At 42.7% G+C, this 25,029-nt stretch overlaps 1 protein-coding gene across 2 annotated transcripts in view; it reads left to right on the top strand.

The window, feature by feature from the left end:
* The window catches only part of SUSD1 (sushi domain containing 1), a 247,166-nt gene that overhangs the window by 221,037 nt on the left and 1,100 nt on the right, over nt 1-25,029 (top strand). Inside the window, exons 25-26 of one of the 2 annotated variants that reach the window (XM_040361305.1) lie at nt 7,717-7,761; nt 15,372-15,376. In XM_040361305.1, the coding sequence (XP_040217239.1) occupies nt 7,717-7,732 (16 nt within the window). In that variant the 3' untranslated portion in view covers nt 7,733-7,761; nt 15,372-15,376. The remainder of the gene's footprint in view (nt 1-7,716; nt 7,762-15,371; nt 15,377-25,029) is intronic. The other variant, XM_040361296.1, reaches the window with a different exon arrangement.

Below are 25,029 nucleotides of genomic sequence, written 5' to 3' on the forward strand. Positions count from 1 at the left end.
ACATGTCTTACAAAATAATAAAATAAGCATTTGGATAGAGTGAGTCTTCAGTTGCAGACATCAAAGGCGTGTTTACAGTTGCGTGGGCTACATTTTTTTTTATCTTTGCACTGTATTCACAAAAAGAATTCAGTTTTCCTGGATGTTTTGGTGCTTTGTCAGTCTATTCATTTAAATAGACTGCCTTAACGCAACACATGTTAACACAAGAAAAACGCACATTAACACACCAGGACATCAAGGTCTGAATGGTCAAAAATATAGAGTGAGTAGCGCTGGTCCACGCACCAACATAAAATCTCTATAGTGCAATTAAATAAATATGTGTAATCAAACAATTATTAATATTACAACTCCTATTCACAATTTTCACCAATCATATCACATAAATAATGTGCAATTATATAAAAAAAAATTGTGCCGAAAGCATAAATATGTGCTATTATGTGCAACAAATTATATTTAACCTTACCTAATAACATTCTTTAAGTGCCAAAGTGATAGTCCACAAAGTTCCAGAAACTATCAATGGTGTCCACCATATATGCAATCTCAAAGTAGAGAATAAAAAAAATAATAAAATAATAATAAAAATCCTCTTCACAGTGAAAAAAATCCAAGTGCTCCACCAAAAAGTGAATCATTCACCACTCTCACTAGATCGGACTCGCCAGATTGATCCGCTAGTCAAATTATAGACCAGCATACACGCTCAATCTCTCCAGGTGGCCTCTGAGTGCGCTCCTCTCTTAGTAACGGTATCAGTCAGAATCTCGTCTCACATATGATGACATTCAATGTGGGAGATAAAAAGAAGGAAGGAGGCTTCCATAGTGTAAAAACATGCAACAGACTTTATTTAAAATACATAAACAATCCACTCACATGTACATAGTGTCACTCTGACACTAGGGAAAACACGCTCAGTTGTGTTAGATGTTCGCCTCCGGTCATTCCACGGACCGCGAGCCAGCATACACGTCAGCTTCCTTGCCCAGTACTTGCAGTACTTTTACGCCGTTTACGTAAGAGATAGGCCGTGTAAAGTTAGAGCTAGGCCCTATTGGAATAGTAATGTCAAGTATGGCCGCCGTTCCCGCGTCGAAATTCTAATTTTTTACGTCGTTTGCGTAAGTCGTCCGTGAATCGGGATTTACGTCGTTTACGTCCACGTCAAAATCAATAGGCCCGTGCGGCATACTTAGCCGCAATGCACACTGGGAAATGTAGGCGCCCGGCGCATGTGCAGTTCACAAAAAACGTAAGGTCAAGCCCCATTAACATACAACACGCCCCCCTCAAACACATTTGAATTAGGCGCCCTTACGCCCGCCGATTTAGGCTACGCCGCCGTAACTTAGCAGGTAAGTACATTGTGAATCATGTACTTGCCTAGCTAACTTACGGCGGCGTAGCTTAAATGCCTTAAGCTACGCCGCCGCAAAGTTAGGCATAGGTACCTGAATCTACCTAGTAGTTTGCACTTGTAGTGCAAAGTGGATTTGCCTTTAGTAAATAACCCCCAGTATGTTAAGTCAAATGAGCTAATTCTGCATTTAAACTTTAGCCAAGGAAAGCAGTTTTTTATTATTATTATTATACAGGATGTATATAGCACCGGTAGTTTGCTCAGTGTTTTACACAAATTAAGGCAAACCTTTTCAATATTGTTATAAAAATGTTAACAGAGCATTTTATCATAATTATCATTTTAATTGTAAAAAAAATGTTATTTTATTTTTTAGACTAAGAACATTGTCAACAAGTATAAAAATTACCTTTTTATCGTGGCAGATATGCAGTGTCATTGCTACTTTGTGTGAGTTGAACTGAGGGCACCCCCATGTCATAGAGATAAGCAAAGACAGACATGCTTGAGGTCAAGCCTAGATGGCAACAGTGACAAGGAGTGTGTTATTTGCAGGATTACTAGGGGGAAAATGAAAAGAGAAAACTTCGAGAAAACAAATGCAACCATCTAGCCGCAATAAGCATAAGCATAAGCTGCAATATACAAAATGTTTGTTTTTGGATTGAAACATGCCTTAAGTTTGCATATATTTTTTTTTTGAATCGCAGTAGAAGCTAGCTGTGCAGGGACACTGTGCAGGGACCGCCCTGTCAGATCTCCGCTCTTCTCTATGGGGGTATCGAATGAACACAGACCGTCTGTCCATGTTCACCCGATCCACAGACGGATGGAAAAATAGGATTTTCCTCCGTCTGCAGAATCGGAGCATAGCGGGGACCGATGAGATCGGGTGTCAGCGGATGTTCATCTGCTGACACCCGCTATCCCATAGGGATACATGTATGCAGTGCTTTAACTGGGCCGGAACGCGGCGGTACTCAGTACCGCCACTTCCAAAAATGGCCCTGGAGAGTACCAGCACCTCTCTGTGTGCCCAGTACGTGGGTTTCCCGTACCGGAACGCAGCCCCAGGCCAGGAATATGATAGCGACCCACGCGGGAAGTGCTATCGGCGCTATAGGGGGGGGGGACGCCCAAATTAAAAATAAATCCCTTCATAAAGATAATGATTCCTACGGCCGCCTCCCGCAAGCCCCGGCGGCGGTATGCACAATAAACCTTAACCAACCATCCAATCAGCTCATGTCAGCAGTTCCCTGTGTCAGCATGGAGGAGCCAAGTGTGACAGGCACCCCCCATGCTTGATGAAACGTGTGACCAGCCACAGCTTGCTCCGCCTACCCTCCTCTGCGCGCCTTCATCCTTTTGGTCTTCCCCCACGTGAGTGACGTGGGGCGCGCTGATGTTTCTGGTGCCGGTCGGAGGACAGCCGCCCGGCGCCAGGTCAGAGGAGACTTTCCATCCGGGAACGGGGAACCCCAAAGCCAGGTAGCACTGCAGGCAGGCGGCAGCAGCACACACACACTGCAGGCAAGGTCAGGTAAGAGTAAGACATTTCAGGTTTTATGGGGGAAGGGGGTGTTTAAAGACAAATTGATCCCAGTCACAAAAAGCACCAGAAAGGAACAGATTTTCATTTTGGCATGATGACTATCAGGTATTTATTTGCATAAAGAAAAAATATCATCTCACATTTTATGGCTTTTCTTTGATGCCTTTTCTCCAATTATATTAGAATAAGGAAAACCATAGTATAAGCACATTCTCCCTATAGGATGCAATGCATTTTTATGACATGCATATCGACCACAAAACAAAGACATATTGCTTGAATCAAATCAGAAATTACAGTTCAAATTCACGTGTCTGATGTAGGTCATTCAGCAGGGACAAAAAGAGATTCAACAGGGAGACAATTAACCACTTGCTTACTGTGCACATAAACCCCCTTCGTGCCCAGGCGAAATTTCAGCTTCCGGCACTGCGTCGCTTTAACTGACATTTGCGCGGTCGTGCGACGTGCCTCCCAAACAAAATTGAAGTCCTTTTTTCCCCACAAATAGAGCTTCATTTTGGTGGTATTTGATCACCTCTGCGGTTTTTATTTTTTGCGCTATAAACAAAAATAATAGAGTACCGGCACCTCTTTTGGCCCACTTAAAGCACTGCATGTATGTCCGTATTTTATCCGAAAACGGATGGATGAAATACGGACATACTGTCCGCATATGTGAAAGGGGCCTTAACCTTCTTCCTTCATTACGATCTAAAATATAACTTAATATTCTTAAAAAAAACCTCTACAACAGCCTTTTTTAACCTCCCTGGCGGTATCCCCGAGCGTGACTCGGGGTGGGTTTTTTCTGCTGCGATCGGTATCCCCGAGTCACGCTCGGGGTAGACATGCAGAGCCTGCAGCGCGCGCTGGCTTACCTTGTCCTGGATCCAGCGATGTCACCGCGCTGTGTGAGCGAGCGAGACCTCGCTCGATTCACACAGCGTCCTCCTGTGCCGCCGATCTCCGTTCCCTGCGACGTTACGACGCACGGGAGCGGAGATCGGCGCCAAATTCAAAAACGTAAACAAACACCTTACATACAGTATACTGTAATCTTATAGATTACAGTACTGTATGTAAAAAAAACACACACCCCTTGTCCCTAGTGGTCTGTCCAGTGCCCTGCATGTCATTTTATATAATAAAAACCTTTCTTTCTCCCTGCAAACTGTAGATTGTCCATAGCAACCAAAAGTGTCCCTTTATGTCAAAAATGGTTTTAGATCAGCTAAAAAACAGCGATAATAAATTATAATCACTTGCAGAATTGTGCGATAGCGATTTGTGGTGAAATTCGTCATAAAAAAAAAAAATAATGACAGCAACAATTCAGCAACTGAGAAAATTTCAGTGTTTTTGATTTGATTACATTATTGAATAATTTTTATTAGAATTATATTATTATTTTTTATAATTATTTATAATTATTTATTATATTATAATTTATCATTTTGTTTTTAAAAAAATGTCATACCCAGGATGCCTATTAGACTCTTGTTTGGTCAGATTTAAGTGAGTTATTCCTAAGAATTGCAGGCCTACAGTACAAATCACCAAATTTCCTTGCAAATAATTGTACCGCTTTTGGTACGTAATTCCAGACAGAATCATACCGCCAGGGGGGTTAAAGAGGGGATCCAGTCCCCCCCCCCCCCAAACATCAAAAGTCAGCAGCTATAATTCCTGCTGAAAATGAATAAAAGAAACATTCTTTCTACTGACCACCAGTGTAATGGGGCCCTCTTCTCATTGACTATCAGCTTACAGAATCACTATAATTTTCACAGTTTTTCTCCATTTATTTTCTGGCCTTTTTTATTGTTTATTTACTTGTAATAATATTAATGAGGGTGTCAAATATGCAAAACATTCCACATTCCTTGCTCTTTTATTTTTCATGTCTCAGCTTACAGCTTATATTATGGTACCCTTAACTGTAAATATAGGAATTATTAACAGGGGTTCCCAAAACCCTGAAAATTATTTCCAAGGGTTCCTTCATGTTAAGGTTTTGAGGAACACTGGTCTAGAGCAATAGTTCTCAACCACCAGGTCACTTACCCAGCTTTGGCCCACAGCTTCCCTCTTTCCAGGCTGTCAAATTCACCACCATGTGCTGCCCCTCTTACCTTTGCTGGCACGAGTCTTGACCTAAGTAAATTATATTAGAAGAGGGCTGCTATCTGCAAACATTGCAGGGCTAAGCAGTGTTAGAAGAGAGTTGTGAGGTGAATAATGTTCAAAAAGGGTGTAAGGGGATGCAGTAATGAGCAGTGTTGGATGAGGGTGGCGGGGGATGCAGAGACAAGCAGTGTTGGAAAATGAGTCAGGGGATACTATGGTGAACAGTGTTGGATTAAGGTGGCAGAGAATGCAGAGGTAAGCAGCAGTCAAAAAGGGTGGCAGGGGATAACATGTTTAGGAACATTGGAATAGGGTGGCAGGGAATGCAGAGGTGAACTATGTTGGAAGAAGACAGCTGGTTTGATAGAGCACTATGGATTTTCTAATGAGAGGGAACAGCAGAAGCTTTACAAATGATTTATTCATGGGCTGAGTTATTTAAGAAACTGAAGAAGAACATGTATAAGCTGTAAGGCTTCATGTACACTGGACGTTGTTCAACCTGTCCTGAACGATTTAACTTGACAGCTAGAAACTGGTGTCTAAAAATGGCCGTTTAGCCACGTTTACATGCCGCGTTTAGCCGCGCTTGCGTCTAGAAGCGTTGGCAAAAAAATAAAAAATTCAGTTAGGCCCTGTACACACGATCAGTCCATCTGATGATAATGGACAGACGTCTGATGGTCTGATGTGCCTACACACCATCAGTTCAAAATCCGACCGAGTCCAACGCGGTGACGTAAAACACAACGACGTGCTGAAAAAAACGAAGTTCAATGCTTCCAAGCATGCGTCGACTTGATTCTGAGCATGCGCGGGTTTTGAACCGATGCTTTTGCGTACTAACCATCGGCTTTGACCGATCGGTCATCAGTCTATCAGTCCGATTTTAAAGCAAGTTCTAAAACTTTGGACTGAAGGACAAAAGTCTGATGGGCCATACACACGGTAGGTTTGGACTGATGAAACTGAACCTCAGTCCGTTTTCATCAGTTTGGACAGATCGTGTGTACAAGGCCTTAGAATGAAAAATGTCTGTAAACTAAACGCTGCTAAATGCGAGTTACTGCATTTTGTTGCGTTTAGCGCTTGAAATGCCTCTAAATACAGCTGCCTAGAAACGACTATAAACTACCCTGTGTACATGTACTGATAAGATAACATAGAGGAAAGTTCTGGAGCAGTTGAAAAAAATGCCTGTTTACCAGCAGCAGTGTACATGAGGCCTTTAGTGTTTGTCTGAGTGGTGGACCCACATATGTGCACGTTTTCATGCATAGTGTTCCCTGTACCTATCTATCTGATTGTACACTGATGATCAGTATGTACAGTGAAGTCTTAGTTTGCTGTACAAATAATGTTGCTTTTCTGATAAAATAAATTGAAATGTGTGTGTGTTATTAGTAATGAGAGACTGGGGAATATATGTAATATTTTTTCATACTAATGCCACGTACACACGATAGGAATTTCCGACAAGAAAATTTCAATGTGAGCTTTCCGGTCAGAAATTCCGACCGTGTGTAGACCCCATCTGACTTTTTCTGTTGGAATTACCAACAGCAAAAAATTGAGAGCTGGTTCTCAAATTTTCAAACGGGAAAAGTTCTTGTCGGAAATTCCGATCGTCTGTATGCAATTCCGACGCGCAAAAAAAACATGCTCGGAATCAAGTCGACGCATGCTCGGAAGCATTGAACTTCATTTTACTCGGATTGTCGGAGTGTTGTATGTCACAGCGTTCTTGACGGTCGTAATTTTGTATGACCGTTTGTATGCAACACAAGTTTGAGCCAACATTGTGTCGGAAAAAAATCCATGGTTTTCTTGTCTGAATTTCTGATCGTGTGCATTACACTTTAAACCCTTTGTAGATTGTCTCATATATGACTATTTTTTATAGAAAAGATGCATACATTACATAAAGCTTACCGTATATCCTCGAGTATAAGACGACCGAGTAAAAGCCGAGGCACCTAATTTTACCGCAAAAAACTGGGAAAATGTATTGACTCGAGTATAAGCCTCGGGTGAGAATGCATCAGCTACTGCAAGCGGAAAAGAGGGTCAACAATGCCCATTTGCATGCCTCACTGTGCCCAACCTCACTGTGCCCATTGCAACCACACTGCGCCCATTGCAACCACACTGTGCCCATTACCTCACTGTGCCCATTCCAACCTCACTGTGCCCATCCACACTGTGTCCATTACAACCTCACTGTGCCCATTACCTCACTGTGCCTATTACAACCTCACTGTGCACATTGCAGCGTACCTGAAATTCTTGACAGGCTGCGCTGCGGGCATCCATTTTTTAAAACTCGCGGCTTCCTCCTGGTCCCGTCCCGTTCCGTGATAGGCGTTTGACACTGTGTTCAGTGTTCCGCTTATCACGGACATTCTTTCATCCTCGGACAAGAGAACGTCCGTGATAGGCGGAACACTGAACAAAAGCCTATCACAGAACGGGACGGGACCAGGGGGTTTTAAAAAATGAACGCCCAACTTACACTGACTCGATGGGCTGAAAAACTCAGCTTATACTCGAGTATATACGGTAATTTGCCACTGTAGGATGTGTACAGAACCAAGAGCACATAGCATTTTTTTTTTACTGGAGTATGCTTACTAAAAATGTTAATTATTGTGCTGTGTTGTAGGTGCTGTAACAGATAGCTGGAGGAAAAAATGTACAACTGCACAGTAAGTCACCTGAAAATACTATTTGGCTTTCATAGTTGCTTTTTTGCATAAAGTATAAAAAAGTATATTAACTGTCTCTTTTAAGATCCATAATTTTTAATGAATTGACTGTATGTTAGCTTGCTTGCTTTCATAGAGAATATACTAAATAATTATAACGTGAACTTTGTTTTATTACTCCTCCACAGACTCATAAAATATTAAAATTGTACTGATGATCCTGATAACGTGTGTGATTGGCTTGTTTCCTCACATTCTTTAGACATGACTAATACCTTGCTACAAATAAGCTAAGATTTACTGTATATCTCTAACTGAAGTAACATTTTTAAGCAATCTCCAACCATTTGTAACATGACAGCATCTTAAAAGGTAGAATGTATATTGGAAAATATTGCGCAGGTCTAAAGGAACGTGAATAGTGATGACACTATGATAAAATGAAAAATAAAAAATAAAAAAAGTGAAAAGAAAATGTAAATAATAATAAAACAGCTGCTGCAGCTTATATGTCAGATAAACATAAAAGTACAAAATAAAAAGGTAAAGCTGCGCTGCAAAATGAATCAACATAAACATTCAATTATGCTGTATGTGATGCACACAAACACCAGTGCAATCTGAAAAAAAGCAAGTGAAAAATATGTGCGGAAGTCCATATGAAGGATGTACCTGGAAGAAGTCATTGTTGTGACGAAACGGCGTAGGGAGGAGCGGCGTGCTGACGTCACCACGATTCGTACCACGCTGTCTACCCGGAAGGACGAGCGGACAGTAGAGCCGGCCGGCTATTATTGATACACGCACTTTTTTATCTGCATACATGTGAGTGCAATACCTTTATTATTAAACCTTTTAAAACGATATCACGCTATGTTAGTGTCTCTTTCTTCTGGGTTATATCTATGGAGAGAGATGAGTCTGATATAGAAGATTGGTGAAGATAGAGAGAGAGTGACAGCCTATCCCGGATCTCTTAAACTGGCTTATATGTTTACATGCCTGACTAATTTCTCGCTCTGGTAAGCAGTTAGAATTTAAGTGGTGGAGGATTCTGTCATCTGCTATACAGATTCACAGGATATCATCTGGACATCTATTTTCACCCATTCGGAGAACTTTCTGTCACTTTTGAATTTTTCTGAGATACATCCTTCATATGGACTTCCGCACATATTTTTCACTTGCTTTTTTTCAGATTGCACTGGTGTTTGTGTGCATCACATACAGCATAATTGAATGTTTATGTTGATTCATTTTGCAGCGCAGCTTTACCTTTTTATTTAGCATCTTAAAAGGGTCTCATGGATTAGTTAGGAATCTTCCTAAGGTCTGGCTTAGCCAAAAGACATCAGGAAAAAAATGATGCGTAACATTCTAAGCAAAGCCCTTCATTCTTCTGTCTCTGTATGACCCTACTCCTATATTACCATTGTATTGTACAACCTAAGGGAATTGCTAGATGTAAATGCTGAGTGTTCATAGAGCAACAAAAGCCCAGTGTGGAGTCATAACACGCAGTTAAATATTCAGCATAGCTGAGTGCTTGAACATTTGATTTGGGCTATGACAGAACTATATATAGCGTCCACACATCCAGAGAAGTCAAAGAGCATTACTAAGCAGAACATAAAAGGCACAAATGACACTGACAGCATGACAACATAGGAGGTTGGGAAAAAATAGAAATGAAATTGAGTTAAAGGTTTCATTGAAAATAAGAGGAAGAGGAGTTACAAAGGAACACAATTACCTGTCATTTCTAAACTCACTGCATCAACTGAAGCCTCGTACACACGACCGAGGAACTCAACGGGCGAAACACATCATTTTCCTTGTTGAGTTCCTTGTTAGGCTGTCGAGGAACTCGACAAGGCAAGTTTCTCCATTCCCGTCGAGGAAAAAGAGAACTTGCTCTCTTTTTGGCTTGACAGTCAGTCAGTCAGTCAGTCAGTCAGTCAGTGTCAGAGGTGGAGTAGGGTGCTTCGGACCTTCCGCTTACGAGCCTGCTCCCACCCAGACCTGGCAGTCAGAAACTAGGCAGACTAGGCAGACTTTCCATTACCTGTGCTGCACAAGAAACAGCTCCTAGGAACCAGGAACCTAGGAACCAGGAATCCAGCTCTCTCCTCTCCTCGTGGACTCCTTCCTGCTCCGCAGGTAAGACCCTGTTCTCTCAGGGCCTACCATCTTGGGGAACCACTGACGGCCGTCCTTTTCAGGGCAGCCGTCACACAGACCCCACACTGCGGCTCTCTATTTTTCTCGGCATCCTCTCTCGCACGGCCACCCACGATTGTGGTTGCCCCCAGACACCCCCCCTGGGTGTATTTTCGGCGCTTTTTGGCGTTTTTACACGCCCGCGCCAGCCTGCTACTTTTCGCGGCCGCCGCGCCTCAGGAAAGTCCGCGGCTTCAGCCGCGGCCTACCGGCGCTCCGACCGTTTCTCCCTGCACCTACCACCAACAGTGCAGTTTTCGTTGTTTATCGCCCCTGCACCCCTAGAGGTCCCCTCCACCCCCCCTATTAGCAACCAGATCGGTGGAATCATTTTCTTACCTACCTGATCGCTCCCCCAGCCTGGGTCCTGTGTCTTTGCCTGGCGGCCATCTTGGTGCACCCCAGCAACAGTGACACCCAGCATCCCCCCCCCCCCTTTTCCCCTCATTAAGTCATCAATCTTTGATCCAGGGCTTGAGCCGATCGCCTTTAGGGATCAGGAAGGAATTTTTTTCCCTGCCGCAGCACATTGGCCAGCTTGCCCAGGGTTTTTTTGCCTTCCTCTGGACCAAGGATTGCTGAGAGCGAGGATTCCCTGAATCCTCTCTCACCAAACACCCGCACCCCCCCTCACGGTGACTGGCAACAATGGTTAAATTGAGATACTCTGCGGAAACCATTTGGGGTCTGAGACAATTCGCAACAATATTACCTGCCGTCACCACAAAAGCCTTAAAATCGGATCAACTTTTGAGAATCGATCGACGATCGATCATCAAAAATTTCAACCATTCAACACAGCTCAAGCACATATCATGTGCGTTGCTTAACACTAGATCGGCAGTTAAACACCGCTCAGAAATCCATGATTTCTTACTACAAAACGATCTAGACTGCCTCTTTATTACAGAAAGTTGGCTGTCAGACGACTGCAACACCATTCTCGGAGAATTGGTGCCAGAAAATTATCGCATCCTAACGGAAAATAGAATAGGGCAAAGAGGAGGAGGCCTGGCGGTGATTCATAAGTCGCATATTGCAATCACTAAACCGGTCCTTCAAAATCCTCTACCTTTTATGGAAACCCTTACGCTTCAACTTCAAGCTCACTCTCAGGAGACCGTTCACATTCTCCTCTGCTACAGGCCCCCTGGGCCCAAATCGCAGTTGATTCCAGCATTAACGGAGTTCATTTCCACTTACTCCCTTAACAGCAATCATCTTTTGCTGCTCGGGGATTTCAATTTGTGGGCCAACTCCTCACAGGATCCCATCGCGGAGGCCTGCATCGACCACCTGGAAGGATTAGGACTTCAGCAACTTGTATGCGGTCCCACGCATGCCTCAGGTCACACACTCGACCTAATTTTCAGACAAAATCTGAAAATAAACATTTTGGGAAATGAACCTTTGCCATGGACAGACCACCATGCAATTAGCTTCATAATTCCCAGAACTTCACTAGTCATGAAAGTACCCAAGCCGGTGACAACACACTGGGCTAGATCTCAGAAGAAGCTCCACTCGGAACTCTTCAGATCTACCCTGGGAAACCGAATTGGGGCTATTCCTCCTCAGCTAGCAGCCTCAGATACTTTGGATGCCATAAATGCAGCTCTGCTACAGTCAGCCGACTTAGCAGCACCAAAGCGCAAACTCCGCAGCCGGGCAAAAAAGTCCAGCTGGTTCAATAACCAGCTGTCGCTATTGAAGCAAGAGCGCAGAAGGGCGGAAGCCGCCTGGAAAAGAAGTCCTTCAGAAGACCGCCTCAACTTCTACAAAGCAGTAACAACACGATATCACAAGGAAATTTTCAAAGCCAAAAAACTGCACTTTTCTATGGTAATTAACAGCGCAAGGAATCGCCCACGCGAACTCTTCAGGATGGTCACCCAGACCATGAATCCGGGATGTCTTGAAGTTCCCACTTCAGACACCCAAGAGTTCTGCAATGAACTATCGGATTTCTTCATCAACAAAATTGAAAAAATTCGGGTAAGTATTCGGCAAAACAATACTCCACTCAGCCCCCTCTTCAATCAATACACCGACGGAACGCCTCTACAATCAACTAAGTTCACTTTGGAACCCATCTCCATCGATACCACAAAAAAATTCATTGGTGCACTGCGCAACAGCACAGCACCCAATGACATCATTCCCACCAAGCTACTGAAGGAATGTGCCGACATCCTGGCGCCTCCGATCACGCAGCTTATAAATCAGTCATTTAAGGAAGGCATAGTGCCTTCCCTGCTGAAAGAGGGCACAATCCTGCCGATCTTGAAAAAACCTAATTTGGATCCTATGGACCCAACTCACCGCCGTCCCATAACAGGTCTAAATGCTCTGTCCAAGATAATGGAGAAAGTGGTGGTAAATCAGCTGCAACAGCATCTGGACACCCACAACCTACTCGATCCATTTCAATCCGGGTTCCGTCCCGGACACGGTACAGAAACGGCCTTACTGAAAATATGGGACGATGCGCTCGAGGCCGCAGACGAAGGAGAATCGTGTCTCCTGGTTCTGCTGGACCTAAGCGCAGCTTTTGACACAGTAGACCATAAATTGCTACTGAGACGACTAACAGAAGTCGCCGGAGTCTCAGAAGATGCCTTACCATGGTTCTCCTCTTTTCTCGGAAACCGATCACAAACAGTGAAACTGGGATCCTTCACCTCAGAAAAACGCACGGTGCCATGTGGGGTCCCCCAAGGATCCCCCCTATCACCGGTGCTGTTTAATATCTATCTTCGTCCTCTCTTTGATATTATCGGTAGCCAAGAACTACTCTATCACTCTTATGCAGACGACACGCAGTTGTATTTTCGCATCTGCCATAAAAAGGATCATCATCTCAGATTAGAGAAATGTCTCTCTTCAATAGAAAACTGGATGACTAAGAGTTATCTCAAACTCAATAGCGCTAAAACTGAACTCTTTATCTTCGATGCCAGTTGGAAGAAACAACCGACAACAAACTGGACACCATCTCCCATCCTGGGACAAATCATCTCCCCTAGCTCCAAAGTCAAAAGTCTGGGAGTCACGTTTGACACCTTCATGACAATGGACGCACAAATAGGGTCAGTAGTCAGCGGGGCGCACCATTTGATGCGCCTACTACGCAGACTGATTCCATTTATCCCCAAAGAAGACGTAGCAGTCGTGGTGGGAACAATCGTGAATTCCAGACTGGACTATGCAAATGCCCTTTACCTCGGGCTCCCCAAGTACCAAATCGCTCGTCTTCAAGTCGTACAGAATACGGCCGCCAGACTGGTGACTGGGAAAAAATCTTGGGAATCAATCTCACCTTCATTGAGATCCCTTCACTGGTTGCCAGTGAAAGACAGAATTGCATTTAAAGCACTCTGCCTGACACATAAGTGCATCCATGGGAAGGCTCCTAGATATCTATGCGACAAGATCAAACCGCACAATTGCAACCGCATTCTGCGATCCACCGACCAAAATCTGGTCAAGGTTCCTAAAACCAAATACAAGTCCAAAGGAGAAAGAAGGTTTGCTTTCCAGGGCCCCAGGCTTTGGAATGCTTTACCAACCAGCATTCGGTTGGAGCAAAACCACCTGTCCTTCAGAGGGCAGATCAAAACCCTGCTTTTCTGATAGGCATGAGACACAAACAACAAGCGCCCAGAGGCGATTCAGTTCGCATGTGCCGCGCTATATAAATTTTTTCATTCATTCATTCATTCATTCACAGTTTCCTCATCGAAAAATTTACACACGACCGGTTTCCTCGGCAAAAAAAAAAATCACAGCAAGTTTCTTGCTGGTTTTTGCCGAGAAACTCGGTCGTGTGTACGAGGCCTTAGATTTTCTTTTCAGCTTGGAGCACTTGTTCAGTGAAAGGATTACTTTTTTTAAATATGAATTCCAGATCTATATATTTTTATATAATTATATTGATCCAGCTTGGACCAACGTAATTATGCATATACCATACATGGCCGATTCCTCTGAAAGATGGAATTATTGTATTGGGCACTGCTACTACAGTGATCCCCACTGCAACCTAGGGTTACCACCTTCTCTTCAAGTCAAACCTAAACACTTTAGCGGCACACATCAATCTTTTTTATGGTATAAACTATACATACATTTGCAATTAAATAACATTTCTAATCAAATGAAGTTAATCACAAGAGTCCCCCTTTACATAGAAGTTCACAGAGTTCCCCTTTTACATAAGAGTTCACAGAGTTCCCCTTTTACATAAGAGTTCACAGAGTTCCCCTTTTACATAGGAGTTCACAGAGTTCCCCTTTTACATAAGAGTTCACAGAGTTCTCCTTTTACATAAGAGTTCACAGAGTTCCCCTTTTACATAAGAGTTCACAGAGTTCTCCTTTTACATAAGAGTTCACAGAGTTTCCCTTTTACATAAGAGTTCACATAGTTCCTCTTTTCATCTGAATCCACAGAGTTCTTCTTTTACATAGGAGTTCACAGAGTTCCCCTTTTACATCTGAATCCACAGAGTTCCCCCTTTACATAAGAGTTCACAGAGTTCCCTTTTTACATCTGAATCCACAGAGTTCTCCTTTTACATCTGAATCCACAGAGTTCCCCTTTTACATAAGAGTTCAAAGAGTTTTGCTTTTACACCTGAATCCACAGAGTCCCATTTTACATCTGAATCCACAGAGTTCCCCTTTTACATAAGAGTTCGCAGAGTTCTCCTTTTACATCTGAATCCACAGAGTTCCCCTTTTACATAAGAGTTCACAGAGTTTTCCTTTTACACCTGAATCCACAGAGTCCCATTTTACATCTGAATCCACAGAGTTCCCCTTTTACATAAGAGTTCACAGAGTTCCCCTTTTACATCTGAATCCACAGAGTTCCCCTTTTACATAAGAGTTCACAGAGTTTTCCTTTTACACCTGAATCCACAGAGTCCCATTTTACATCTGAATCCACAGAGTTACCCTTTTACATAAGAGTTCACAGAGTTCCCCTTTTACATCTGAATCCACAGAGTTCCCCTTTTACATCTGAACTTGCAGAGTTTCCTTACACTGTAAGGGAGGACTCTACAGACTCTGATGTAAGAGAGAACTCTGGGGACTCTGACATAAGGGATGCTCTGGGAACCCCGATTCTGATGCACGGAGAGCACTCTGATGTAAGAGGGAACTTCTGCTTCTGGTGCAATGGGGAACTCTGATGTAAGAGCTGCTCTTAGAACCCTGATTTACCTTAGTCTACCCACTCAGAGGCAGGAAAAAGAAGGAGGGAGACTTCAGTCACAGACAGAGATGGACGGTGAACTCACTCACCCCTTGGCAGTCAGCTACTCTTATCCAGATGTAGCTGAGGCTGCTGGACTTCAAATTTCCGGTCCCCACTTTCTTTTTCTGAAGCACAGTGCTGGGGATTGTGGACAGACACAGAGGGGTAGGGGCTGGAGGAAGAAGGGGAAATCGATCCCTCTCTCCTCTCCTGTTTGTGTGTGTATGGAGGGGGAAAGAAAAAGAGTGTGACAGACACTCTCGGTTTAGACAACTGCAGCCAGCAACCGTGCTGGGAAGCCATAGTCCAGTCTGAATAATGTGTCTGGGTTTCAGGCAGTTTGAAACCCGGACACATGATTCCAAACCCAAACTGTCCGGGTGAATCCCGGACAGGTGGCAACCCTACTGCAACAACATGTTGAGGACATACAGCCTGGCATGGTTCATTAGGGGGGTGTACAGGCATGTCACCCCATCCCTGGATTCTCAACCAGTAAATTAATTGATTGATGCTGGAACCTGATGCTTCTTTAACAACCTTGACAGTGGAAGAAGGTAGGGGTGCCACCACTACAAACTCACTACTATGTATGAAGTTTGGCTCTTGCCGAACAAGCTGAAAGTCTGGCATTTGGACATATTCCCAGACAGGCAAATTCATTCGGAAGCTGTTTTCGGGCTGAACTGGGAGCTCATCCCTAATTAGCAGATTTAGAGATCCAGTGGTTGAAGTTGTATGAAGATCTCAACCTAGAGAGTCTTGTTGATCATTGATTAGTGGTGGGATAGCACAGGACCAAGCTCAACTCAAAACAGAAAAGGTTGTGATTTACATTTAAAGTAGTTAATGAACATAGAAATGAACAAAGCATATCCTTCTACAGTGTGTACTTGCCTCAATCTAAGGTGCAGCATGTGATTTCTGTCTGCAGTCTCATTCCTCTGCTATCTGCATGAATATTTTCTGACAGAATGTGGCGACTCCAAGGGAAGAAGGGGGCAGGGGAGGGGAGCTACAGCACACATCCTGTAATTGAAAGCCTCAGCTATGTATGTTTGCCTGTGAGACTATGTAGGCGGTGTTGTGTTTCTTCCCTCCACTCAGATGTCAGATTACAATCAGCTCTCCTCTCTGAGCTGTGCAGTGTGTCACATCAAATCCCTACAATCTGCATCTGGAAGTTTAGGAATACTGTGTCAATTCTGGACTTTAAATGGATGTAGAGAAAAGACGTCAGTAAACAAAGACAACCCATGTAGTAGGATTTGATTAAGCTATGTGTAACACCTGAGGCTAGTCACTTCACAGGGTACAGTGAAGGGAAAAAATAATTGATCCCCTGCAGATTTTATAAGTTTTATAAGGATGAAGCCTCGTACACACGACCGAGGAACTCGACGGGCGAAACACATTGTTTTCCTCGTCGAGTTCCTTGTTAGGCTGTCGAGGAACTCGACAAGGCAAATTTCTCCATTCCCGTTGAGGAAATAGAGAACATGCTCTCTTTTTGGCTCGTCGAGTTTCTCGACAGTTTCCTCGACGAAAATGTACACATGACCGGTTTCCTCTGCAAAAAAATATCTCCCAGCAAGTTTCTTGCTGGTTTTTGCCGAGAAACTTGGTCGTGTGTACGAGGCCTGACAGGTCTTTTCTTTACCTTTTAAAAGTAAAAGAACAATATTTTAGATCGTTTGCGTTAAAAAAAATATATTTAGTTCCAGCCTGGACAGGAATAGACATCATGAGGTTGCTCTGGTCCTCCAAGGCCATAAAGGCGATAAAAGGGAGCAGCCGGCCGAACCAGCAGAAACTGTAAGCCTGAGACACCCTGGACCCCTCTCCCCTCCCGTGTTCTATCTGCTTATGAGCCACTCAGAAGGCATGCATGTCCATTCACATTCAGAGTGCAGCTCGACCCAGCCCCCCACTCTCTCCTAATTGGCTCACTAGCTGTGATTGACAGCAGCAGGAGCTAATGCTCCCACTGCTGTGTAAGCCAATGAGGAGAGAGAGACCCAGAAGAACAACCACTCTCATGCACATTTCTGGATCAAGATGGGGCTCAGGTAAGTATAAAGAGGGGCCGGGGGGTGGAGTTGAACCCAGAAGGTTTTTGACTTTAATGCATAGGATGCATTAAGGCTTCTGCCTTTAGAACCACTTGAAATTTAGCTGCCCATATATCTGTAACTATTGATTGTTTTCATGTGCAGTTTTCAATGAAAGTAACCAACCTTTGTATGTGTTTCCATTAGATACCGTAATCATTTTAAATAGGCAACATTTCTGACAGTTTTGCTTTACAAGAACTAGATTATGTTGCAAACTGTACGTTAAGTAACCTTTAAGGCAAATGTACTACACAGGCATGCGTCACATGCTCATCTTATAGCAATATCTATTGTATCTATTATGACCAAAGATCTTTGTAGCTAACAGCTCTGTACAACCTACAGTAAGCCATTACAGACTATACACACAAATGTATTTATACATTCTTAACAAGCAGTAAAAGCACTTTTAAAACAAGCACTCATTCATCTCCACATCTATAAGCGTTTAGAAGAAATTGATTTTTTAATTTTGCTGAAGTCTTAGTTATTATTCTATTACAACAGAATCATGATAGCCCTCCAGCCCTCTAATGTTAATACACAGCAGCTGTTAGAAACCCTCTGAAACCTAATGCCCCATACACACCATCACTTTATGTGATGAAAAAAAATGACGTTTTTAAAAACGTAACTTTAATTGACCGTGTGTGGGGGAAAACGTCGTTTTATGTCTTCTAAAAAACGACCAAAAAAAATTGAAGCATGCTTCAATTTTATGTGTCGTTTTTCAAAACGTCAACTTTTACTTCACAGAAATTGACCGTGTGTAGCAAAAAACGTCGTTTAAAACGACGTTTTTTCACCCGCGCATGCCCAGAAACTACTTATGAAGCGAGCTTCAATGGAAAAACGTGGTGGAACGTAACCTCGCTTTGCTAGAACATTGTGAGAAAAACGATGGTGTGTAGGCAACTTCGTCTTTGAAAATTGAAGTTTCAAAAACGTCATTTTTTACTTCACAGAAAATGTTTTTTTTTTTTCATCACATAAAGTGATGGTGTGTACGGGGCATAACTCTCTAGAGTCATTGTTGTGATCTTTGAAGATCTTTGAAGTAGCTGTGAACATACAATATTATTGACACTTTCTAATACAGTTACAACTATGCAGCTACCATAACTGTTTTTGCTTAGTTTCAGAAATTATCTTTCGTACCTTTACAAGGTTAAAACGTTCTGTCATGTGTCCATGCATCTTTTATTTCTGATAGTGGAGAGTTACAGCACACTGTGCAGACACATAGGGCCGGATTCACAGAGACTTACGCCGACGTATCTACTGATACGCCGTCGTAAGTCCAAATGTGCGCCGTCATATCTATGCGCTGATTCTCTAAATCAGATACGCCTGAATTGTGGCAAGATACGACCGACGTAAGTCTCCTACGCCGTTGTATCTTGGGTGCATATTTACGCTGGCCGCAAGGGGCGCTTCCGTTGATTTACGCGTCGAATATGTAAATGACCTAGATACGCCGATTCACGAACGTACATGTGCCCGTCGCAGTAAGCTACGCCGTTTACGTAAGTCGTACGTGAATGGGGCTGGGCGTAGGTTACATTCCGCATTGAGACGTCGTATCTTAGGGAGTATATGCGACGTGATTCTGAGCATGCGCGCGCATGCGCCGTTCGTACGGCCATGCATTTACATGGGGTCACGACTCATTTTAATACAACACGCCCACTACCTGCCTACTTTGAATAAGGCGGGCTTACGCCGGCCTATTTACGTTACACTGGCGTAAATATGGGAGCAAGTGCTTTGTGAATACTCAGCTTGCCTCTCAATGTTACGTCGGCGTATCGCATATGAGATGCGCTACGCCGGCTCAAAGATGCGCCGATGTACCTGAATCTGGCCCATAGTGTGCCTGTATTCTAAAGGTCTGATCAGCCTAAGGCCAGGTACAGACTGATTTTGAGCAGGAGGTATGCTCAAGAGGCAGGCTATGATTGGGAGTGGGTGTGTGCCAAAAGTAGGCTGAGATTGGTCAGAAGGCATGCATGTTTGAACAAACCACCCAATACAGGCATGCTGTGTCTTTGTACAGCGTCCTTTACCTCTGAATGAAAAGCAAAGATGAAAACTGACCAAATTTACATAGATTAGCTTTGGTGCGATGTGTGGTCAGTTTAGAACATGAAGAAAGGTGGCTGTCAGGATTAACCAGGTACTTTAGATAGAAAAATTACATGAAAATAATAGAGACTGTGATCTATAAAACACTTAAGCCCTGTACACACGATTGGTTTGTCTGATGAAAACAGACCGATGGACCGCTTTCATCGGACAAACCGATCGTGTGTGGGCCCCATTGGTTTGTTTTGCATCGGTGAAAAAAGAAGGAACACATTTTAAAATGTTCCTATGGATAAAAAAACGATAGAAAAAAACGATCGTCTGTGGGGAAATCCATCGGTCAAAAATCAATGCATGCTCAGAATCAAGTCGACGCATGCTCGGAAGCATTAAACTTAATTTTTCTCAGCACGTCATAGTGTTTTACGTCACCGCGTTGGACACGGTCGGATTTTTGACCGATGGTGTGTAGGCAAGACAGCTTTATGAGATATCCGATGAAAAAATCCATTGGATTAGATTCCATCAGATATCCGATCGTTTGTATGAGGCTTTAGAAAACAATATTTAGGATATCATACACTTTGAGAAAGAATTACTTCACATAAAAAGCAACTAGAGAGGTCAGGGATTGTTTTAAAGCTCTTTCACTGCTTGTTGAAAACATTTAAATAATCCAATGCCCGTCTGGGTACAGGGGACAAAAATTACATTACTCTGCTTCCCCAGTTATAAACTACCTCCAGAGTTCCTGACCTAAATTGTCCTTTAACAAATTTGGTGAAAATCTGTTTAATAAAGGACTTTGGTTTATCTTAGGTTTAATAGTTAAAAACGTATAGAAGCAGATCAACAATGAATCTTTTGGGTAAGATTTATGGTCCAAGCTAAATCAATGTGTGTGGAATGTCTTTCTGTTCCAGAAAATGGCTAATTTACACTTGCCTGCTGTTTAACAATTATGAGCCATTTTCAAAATTCCACAGGAAGTTCACATACTAAATGGCAAATGCTTAAAAAAAAGATATAGGAACAAATGAACAAACATCACATAAGTATAGTTTTTCCGTTTTCAGTTTATGTCCATGTCATGGAGGCTCCCCCTTAGGCCCCGTACACACGACCGAGGAACTCGACGTGCCAAACACATCGAGTTCCTCGTCGAGTTCAGTGTGGAAGCCGCCGAGGAACTCGGCGGGCCGACTTTTGCCATTGAACAACGAGGAAATAGAGAACATGTTCTCTATTTCCTCGCCGAGGTCCTCGTCGGCTTCCTCGGCCGAAAGTGTACACACGGCTGGGTTTCTCGGCAGAATTCAGCTCTGAACCGCGTTTCTGGCTGAATTCTGCCGAGAAACTCGGTCGTGTGTACGGGGCCTTACTCCCCCTTACCTTTTGTCGGGTAACCAAGCCAGAAGGCAAAGATAAACTCCCCAACTGAGACTGCTTAAAACGGAACTTCAGTAATTTATCTTTCCATCTATTAAATCTTCTGCCCTTGTTGTTTTAACTTTGGATAGTAAAACATTTTTTTTTCTACCAGTAAATACCTTATACAGCCCACTTCCTGTTTCTTGTCTGGTAAAAAGCCTAGGCTTATGACATCATGGACAGATCTCTCTCTCACTCTGGGGAGAGTTTGCCAGGAAGGGAGGGGGATCATAAGAGGGCCAATGAAAGCTACAGTGCTGGAGGTGTGTCTGTGTAAATCCAGGAAGTGAACAGGCAGCAGCTTCAGCTGCCCACAGTTAAAATGGGAAGGGAGATTTCTGCAGCATATTTGGCAAGTACAGCAGAATCATAGTATATATAGAATAATATGCAAAGTGGCTGTAGGGAAGCTTCAGAAAGGTAAAGATTACAAATTATGTGAGCGGACTGCAGTTCCTCTTTAACCAGTATCTGGAGGAATCATACTAATTACCCCTCAGAATCCCTCCAATTTTATCAGTCTACTACACACTTCATTCAACATATTAAGCCATGATAAAGGGGGGAAATTTGTTCCCCATAGGCCGGGTTCACACTTATGCGAATTGAATGCGCGTTTCCTCGCATTCAATTCACATAGCAGGAGAATGTGACTGGCTCTCTATGGAGCCGGGTTCACATATCTCCGCAGTGGGTCCGGTGCGGTGTGCCGGAGAAACGTGTGCCTTTTTTGGTGCATTTCAGGTTTGATTTCAGCCCAAAATCCAGGCTGAAATCGAACCTGAACCGGTGAACCAGCTCGCACAGGACCCCCTGCTGTGAGCCATATGCAGCGACAGTGTGAACCCGGCCTAAATGTATTGTTTTTTTATGATAAAATATGCCAAATAAAATTTAGTCTGGACATTCTCCTTTAGCGCTTTCCTCCATTCACACATTGGGTTTGATTTACTAAAACTGGAGCGTGCAATCTGGTGCAGTTCTTCCAGGTTTTATTGTCAAAGCTTAATTGAACAAGCTGAAGTTAGAAACTGATTGGCTACCATGCACAGCTGCACCAGATGTTGCACTCTTCAGGGTGTAGTAAATCAACCCCAAAGTCTAACTTAGATATAGACAGCAATATAGTCACTTTACTTTTATAGTATGGAAGGTTTAGAACATCTACCTGGTTTTTGATGCTATGCCCCCACTAGCAAAACTTCCTCACTTCCTGTGATGTCACTAGACAGGAAGGAATACATTTCCTAAGCAGGACCACCGATAAAATAAAGTCCTGACATAAGCACTAATTCTCCCGCATTCTACCCAAACAGGAAAATTGACTGGAATTCTACTTTAGTGTTCATGTAATAGCAAATGTACTTTAATAATAAGGGTATCCAGTCCGCACTGAGCTGGGTTAGCTAATATATCCCACAGTGCTCCGAAGGTAATTCATAGTAAAACTGCTTTTTATCAGATAAAATATCAGGTTTTAAGTAAAGGTACTTTCTTTGCTTAGTCAGTGGAAAGTTTTCTGTTGAGCTGCACATTCAAGGTTAACCATATCTCTCTCAGTAGTTGTATTTATAGTGAACATACAGGGAACAACTGTTCTTAAAGACTAGGACTTCACTATTTAATTTAAAAAGATAAAAATGCTTTTGTGTATTATCAGTAGTTATGCTGCACATGTGTTTAACCAGTTATATAAAGCACAAAAGATAAAAGATAAAGCCCTAGTTATATTTTTTGTAAAAGATATTATTTTATCACATAATATATTGTAGATTCCTAAACCCTCCCTTGTTTGGCTTTAGGGTTTCTGCTACAGAGGTCGCCCTGAATCCATATGTATTTAAAGACAAAACTACAAAAAGCAGTGATGGAATTAAATGAAATATAATGTAAATGATGTACAGTGTCTAGAACAGGGGTGGGCAAACTTTTTGACTCGAGGACTTCCGTAAAAAAATATTTTGCTATCCATTCCTTATTATTTTGCTATCCATTCCTTTTTAAACACTCTGCATTCACTGTCCACTTTTCTTTTCTTTGCCCCACTCATTTTGGGAGAGTGGTGGTGGGGGGTGCCTCACGGTGATTTCTTGTAGTGGGCGAGACTACAACTGCCAGGATTCCCCAGGGCTGCTTGTTATGTTGGCTAGCGCTTTCTTCTCTTCTAGCTGCGTCACAAAATGACTGCCGGGCGCCGCATGGATCGCTCCTCACTAGCAGGCGCGCGGAAAGGCAGTTGACGTCATCTAGCCGGCAATCGCGAGATTACGCTGCGTCGTCTAGAAAGTGAGGTGAATAAATGAATAAATTAGCTAGCGCTCCGCGGGCCGGATTAAAAGGTCCGCCGGGCCGTAGTTTACCCATTCCTGGTCTAGAAAGTGTCAAAATAATGCTAGTAATGAGTTTATAGCCTTCATTTCTTTTTACCTTAAAGTGTATGTAAACAGTCACAGTAAACTTCTCTTTTTTGCTTCTTTTTTGGTCTGGTAATAGCTTGCCGACTGTATAACTTACATATATGTGCCAGATCACGTACTAGGTACATGGTTCGGCAAATTCGGGTAGGGGGCGCACACCACCAGCAGATGCTGTTTAGTGGGTGTCAGCCAATTGATGACCCCTGGCACCCACCAATCATCGGGAAGGCACACAGGGCAGAGTTCTGCCTATGTAAACAGGATAAATCTCTGTCCTGTCAGAGGGGAAGTAATGGATTTTCTTTGCAGGGAAAATGGCCATTACTTCCCTTAGTAAAAGCACCTACACCAAAACATTGGCTAGGCACACATTTAAGCCTTTTATTCGCCCTAGATATTTAGTCCCTTCCCAGCCAGTGTCATTAGTACAGTGACCGTGCATATTTTTAGCACGTATTACTGTATTAGTGTCATCATTTACCAAAAAGTTTAAAAAGTGGCAGTTAGTGTCTGATTGTCTGCCGCAATATCGCAGTCGTGCTATAAGTCGCTGATTGCCACCATTACTAGTAAAACATTTATAAATAAACATATAAATAGACATTCCAGTATATATCCCATAGTTTGTAGACGCTATAACTTTTTTTTATATATAATCTTTATTTATAGAAAAAAAAATTTGTGACATAACAGTCAGACATGACGAAATAGAAATATCCAACATAATAAAACCCCAAAATTAAAAGACAGTGAAAGACAAGTGATACAGAACTGTCCAACCTTGTATCAGATGCTATAACTTTAAACTTTTGTGCAACCCAATCAATATACGCTTATTGGGATTTTTTTTTAAACAAAAATTTGCAGCAGAATACATATTGGCCTAAATTTAGGAAGAAATTCCATTTTTTTTTTCAATTTTATTTGATATGTTTTATAGCAGAAAGTAACAAAATATGTGGTGATCAAATACCACCAATATAAATCTCTATTTATGGGAAAAGTTACATATTATTATTATTATTATTATTAAACAGGATTTATATAGCGCCAACAGTTTGCGCAGCGCTTTACATCAGGGAAGACAGTACAGTCACAATACAAATCAATACAGGAGGGATCAGAGGGCCCGGCTCGTTAGAGCTTACAATCTAGAAGGGAGGGTCAAGTGGAACAAAGGGAAGTTAGCTGTGGGGGATGATCAGATGGACACAAATGAAAATACACTTAGGTTTGGGAAGGGTAGGCTTCTCTGAAGAGGAGGGTTTTCAGGGATCCTCTAAAAGCTGATAGAGAAGGAGATAGATGGATAGATACATACTTTTTATTTGGGTAAAGTGTTGCATGGCCGTGCAATTGTCGGTTAAAGTAACACAGTGCCATATCACAGAAAATGGGCAAGTCATAAAGGGGGGCAAATCTTCCGGAGGTTAAGTGTTTAAATGCTATTTAAAGTGTTTTGTTATATCTGACCAGTAAGTGCAAAATATATCTGTTTATCTGGCTAACAATCCAGTGAGCTTACAAGTTCCTGTGCACTCTTGTTATTTCAAACCATCCTGCCCAGGTAACCTCTGTGAATTACAAAGCACCCCCTGTGTTATAAAAAGGAGGAAAGGATGAGGTATTCTATAGTCCCAACACACTTCCTGTCCCAGTGTGACAACACTGCTCCTCCATAGGTACAGTATATTGAGTCTATGTTGTCACTCTAGGAAAGGAAATGTGTAACTAGCATAAT

Source organism: Rana temporaria, chromosome 1 (genome assembly GCF_905171775.1).
Source record: "Rana temporaria chromosome 1, aRanTem1.1, whole genome shotgun sequence".
In the NCBI taxonomy this organism is placed as follows: domain Eukaryota; kingdom Metazoa; phylum Chordata; class Amphibia; order Anura; family Ranidae; genus Rana; species Rana temporaria.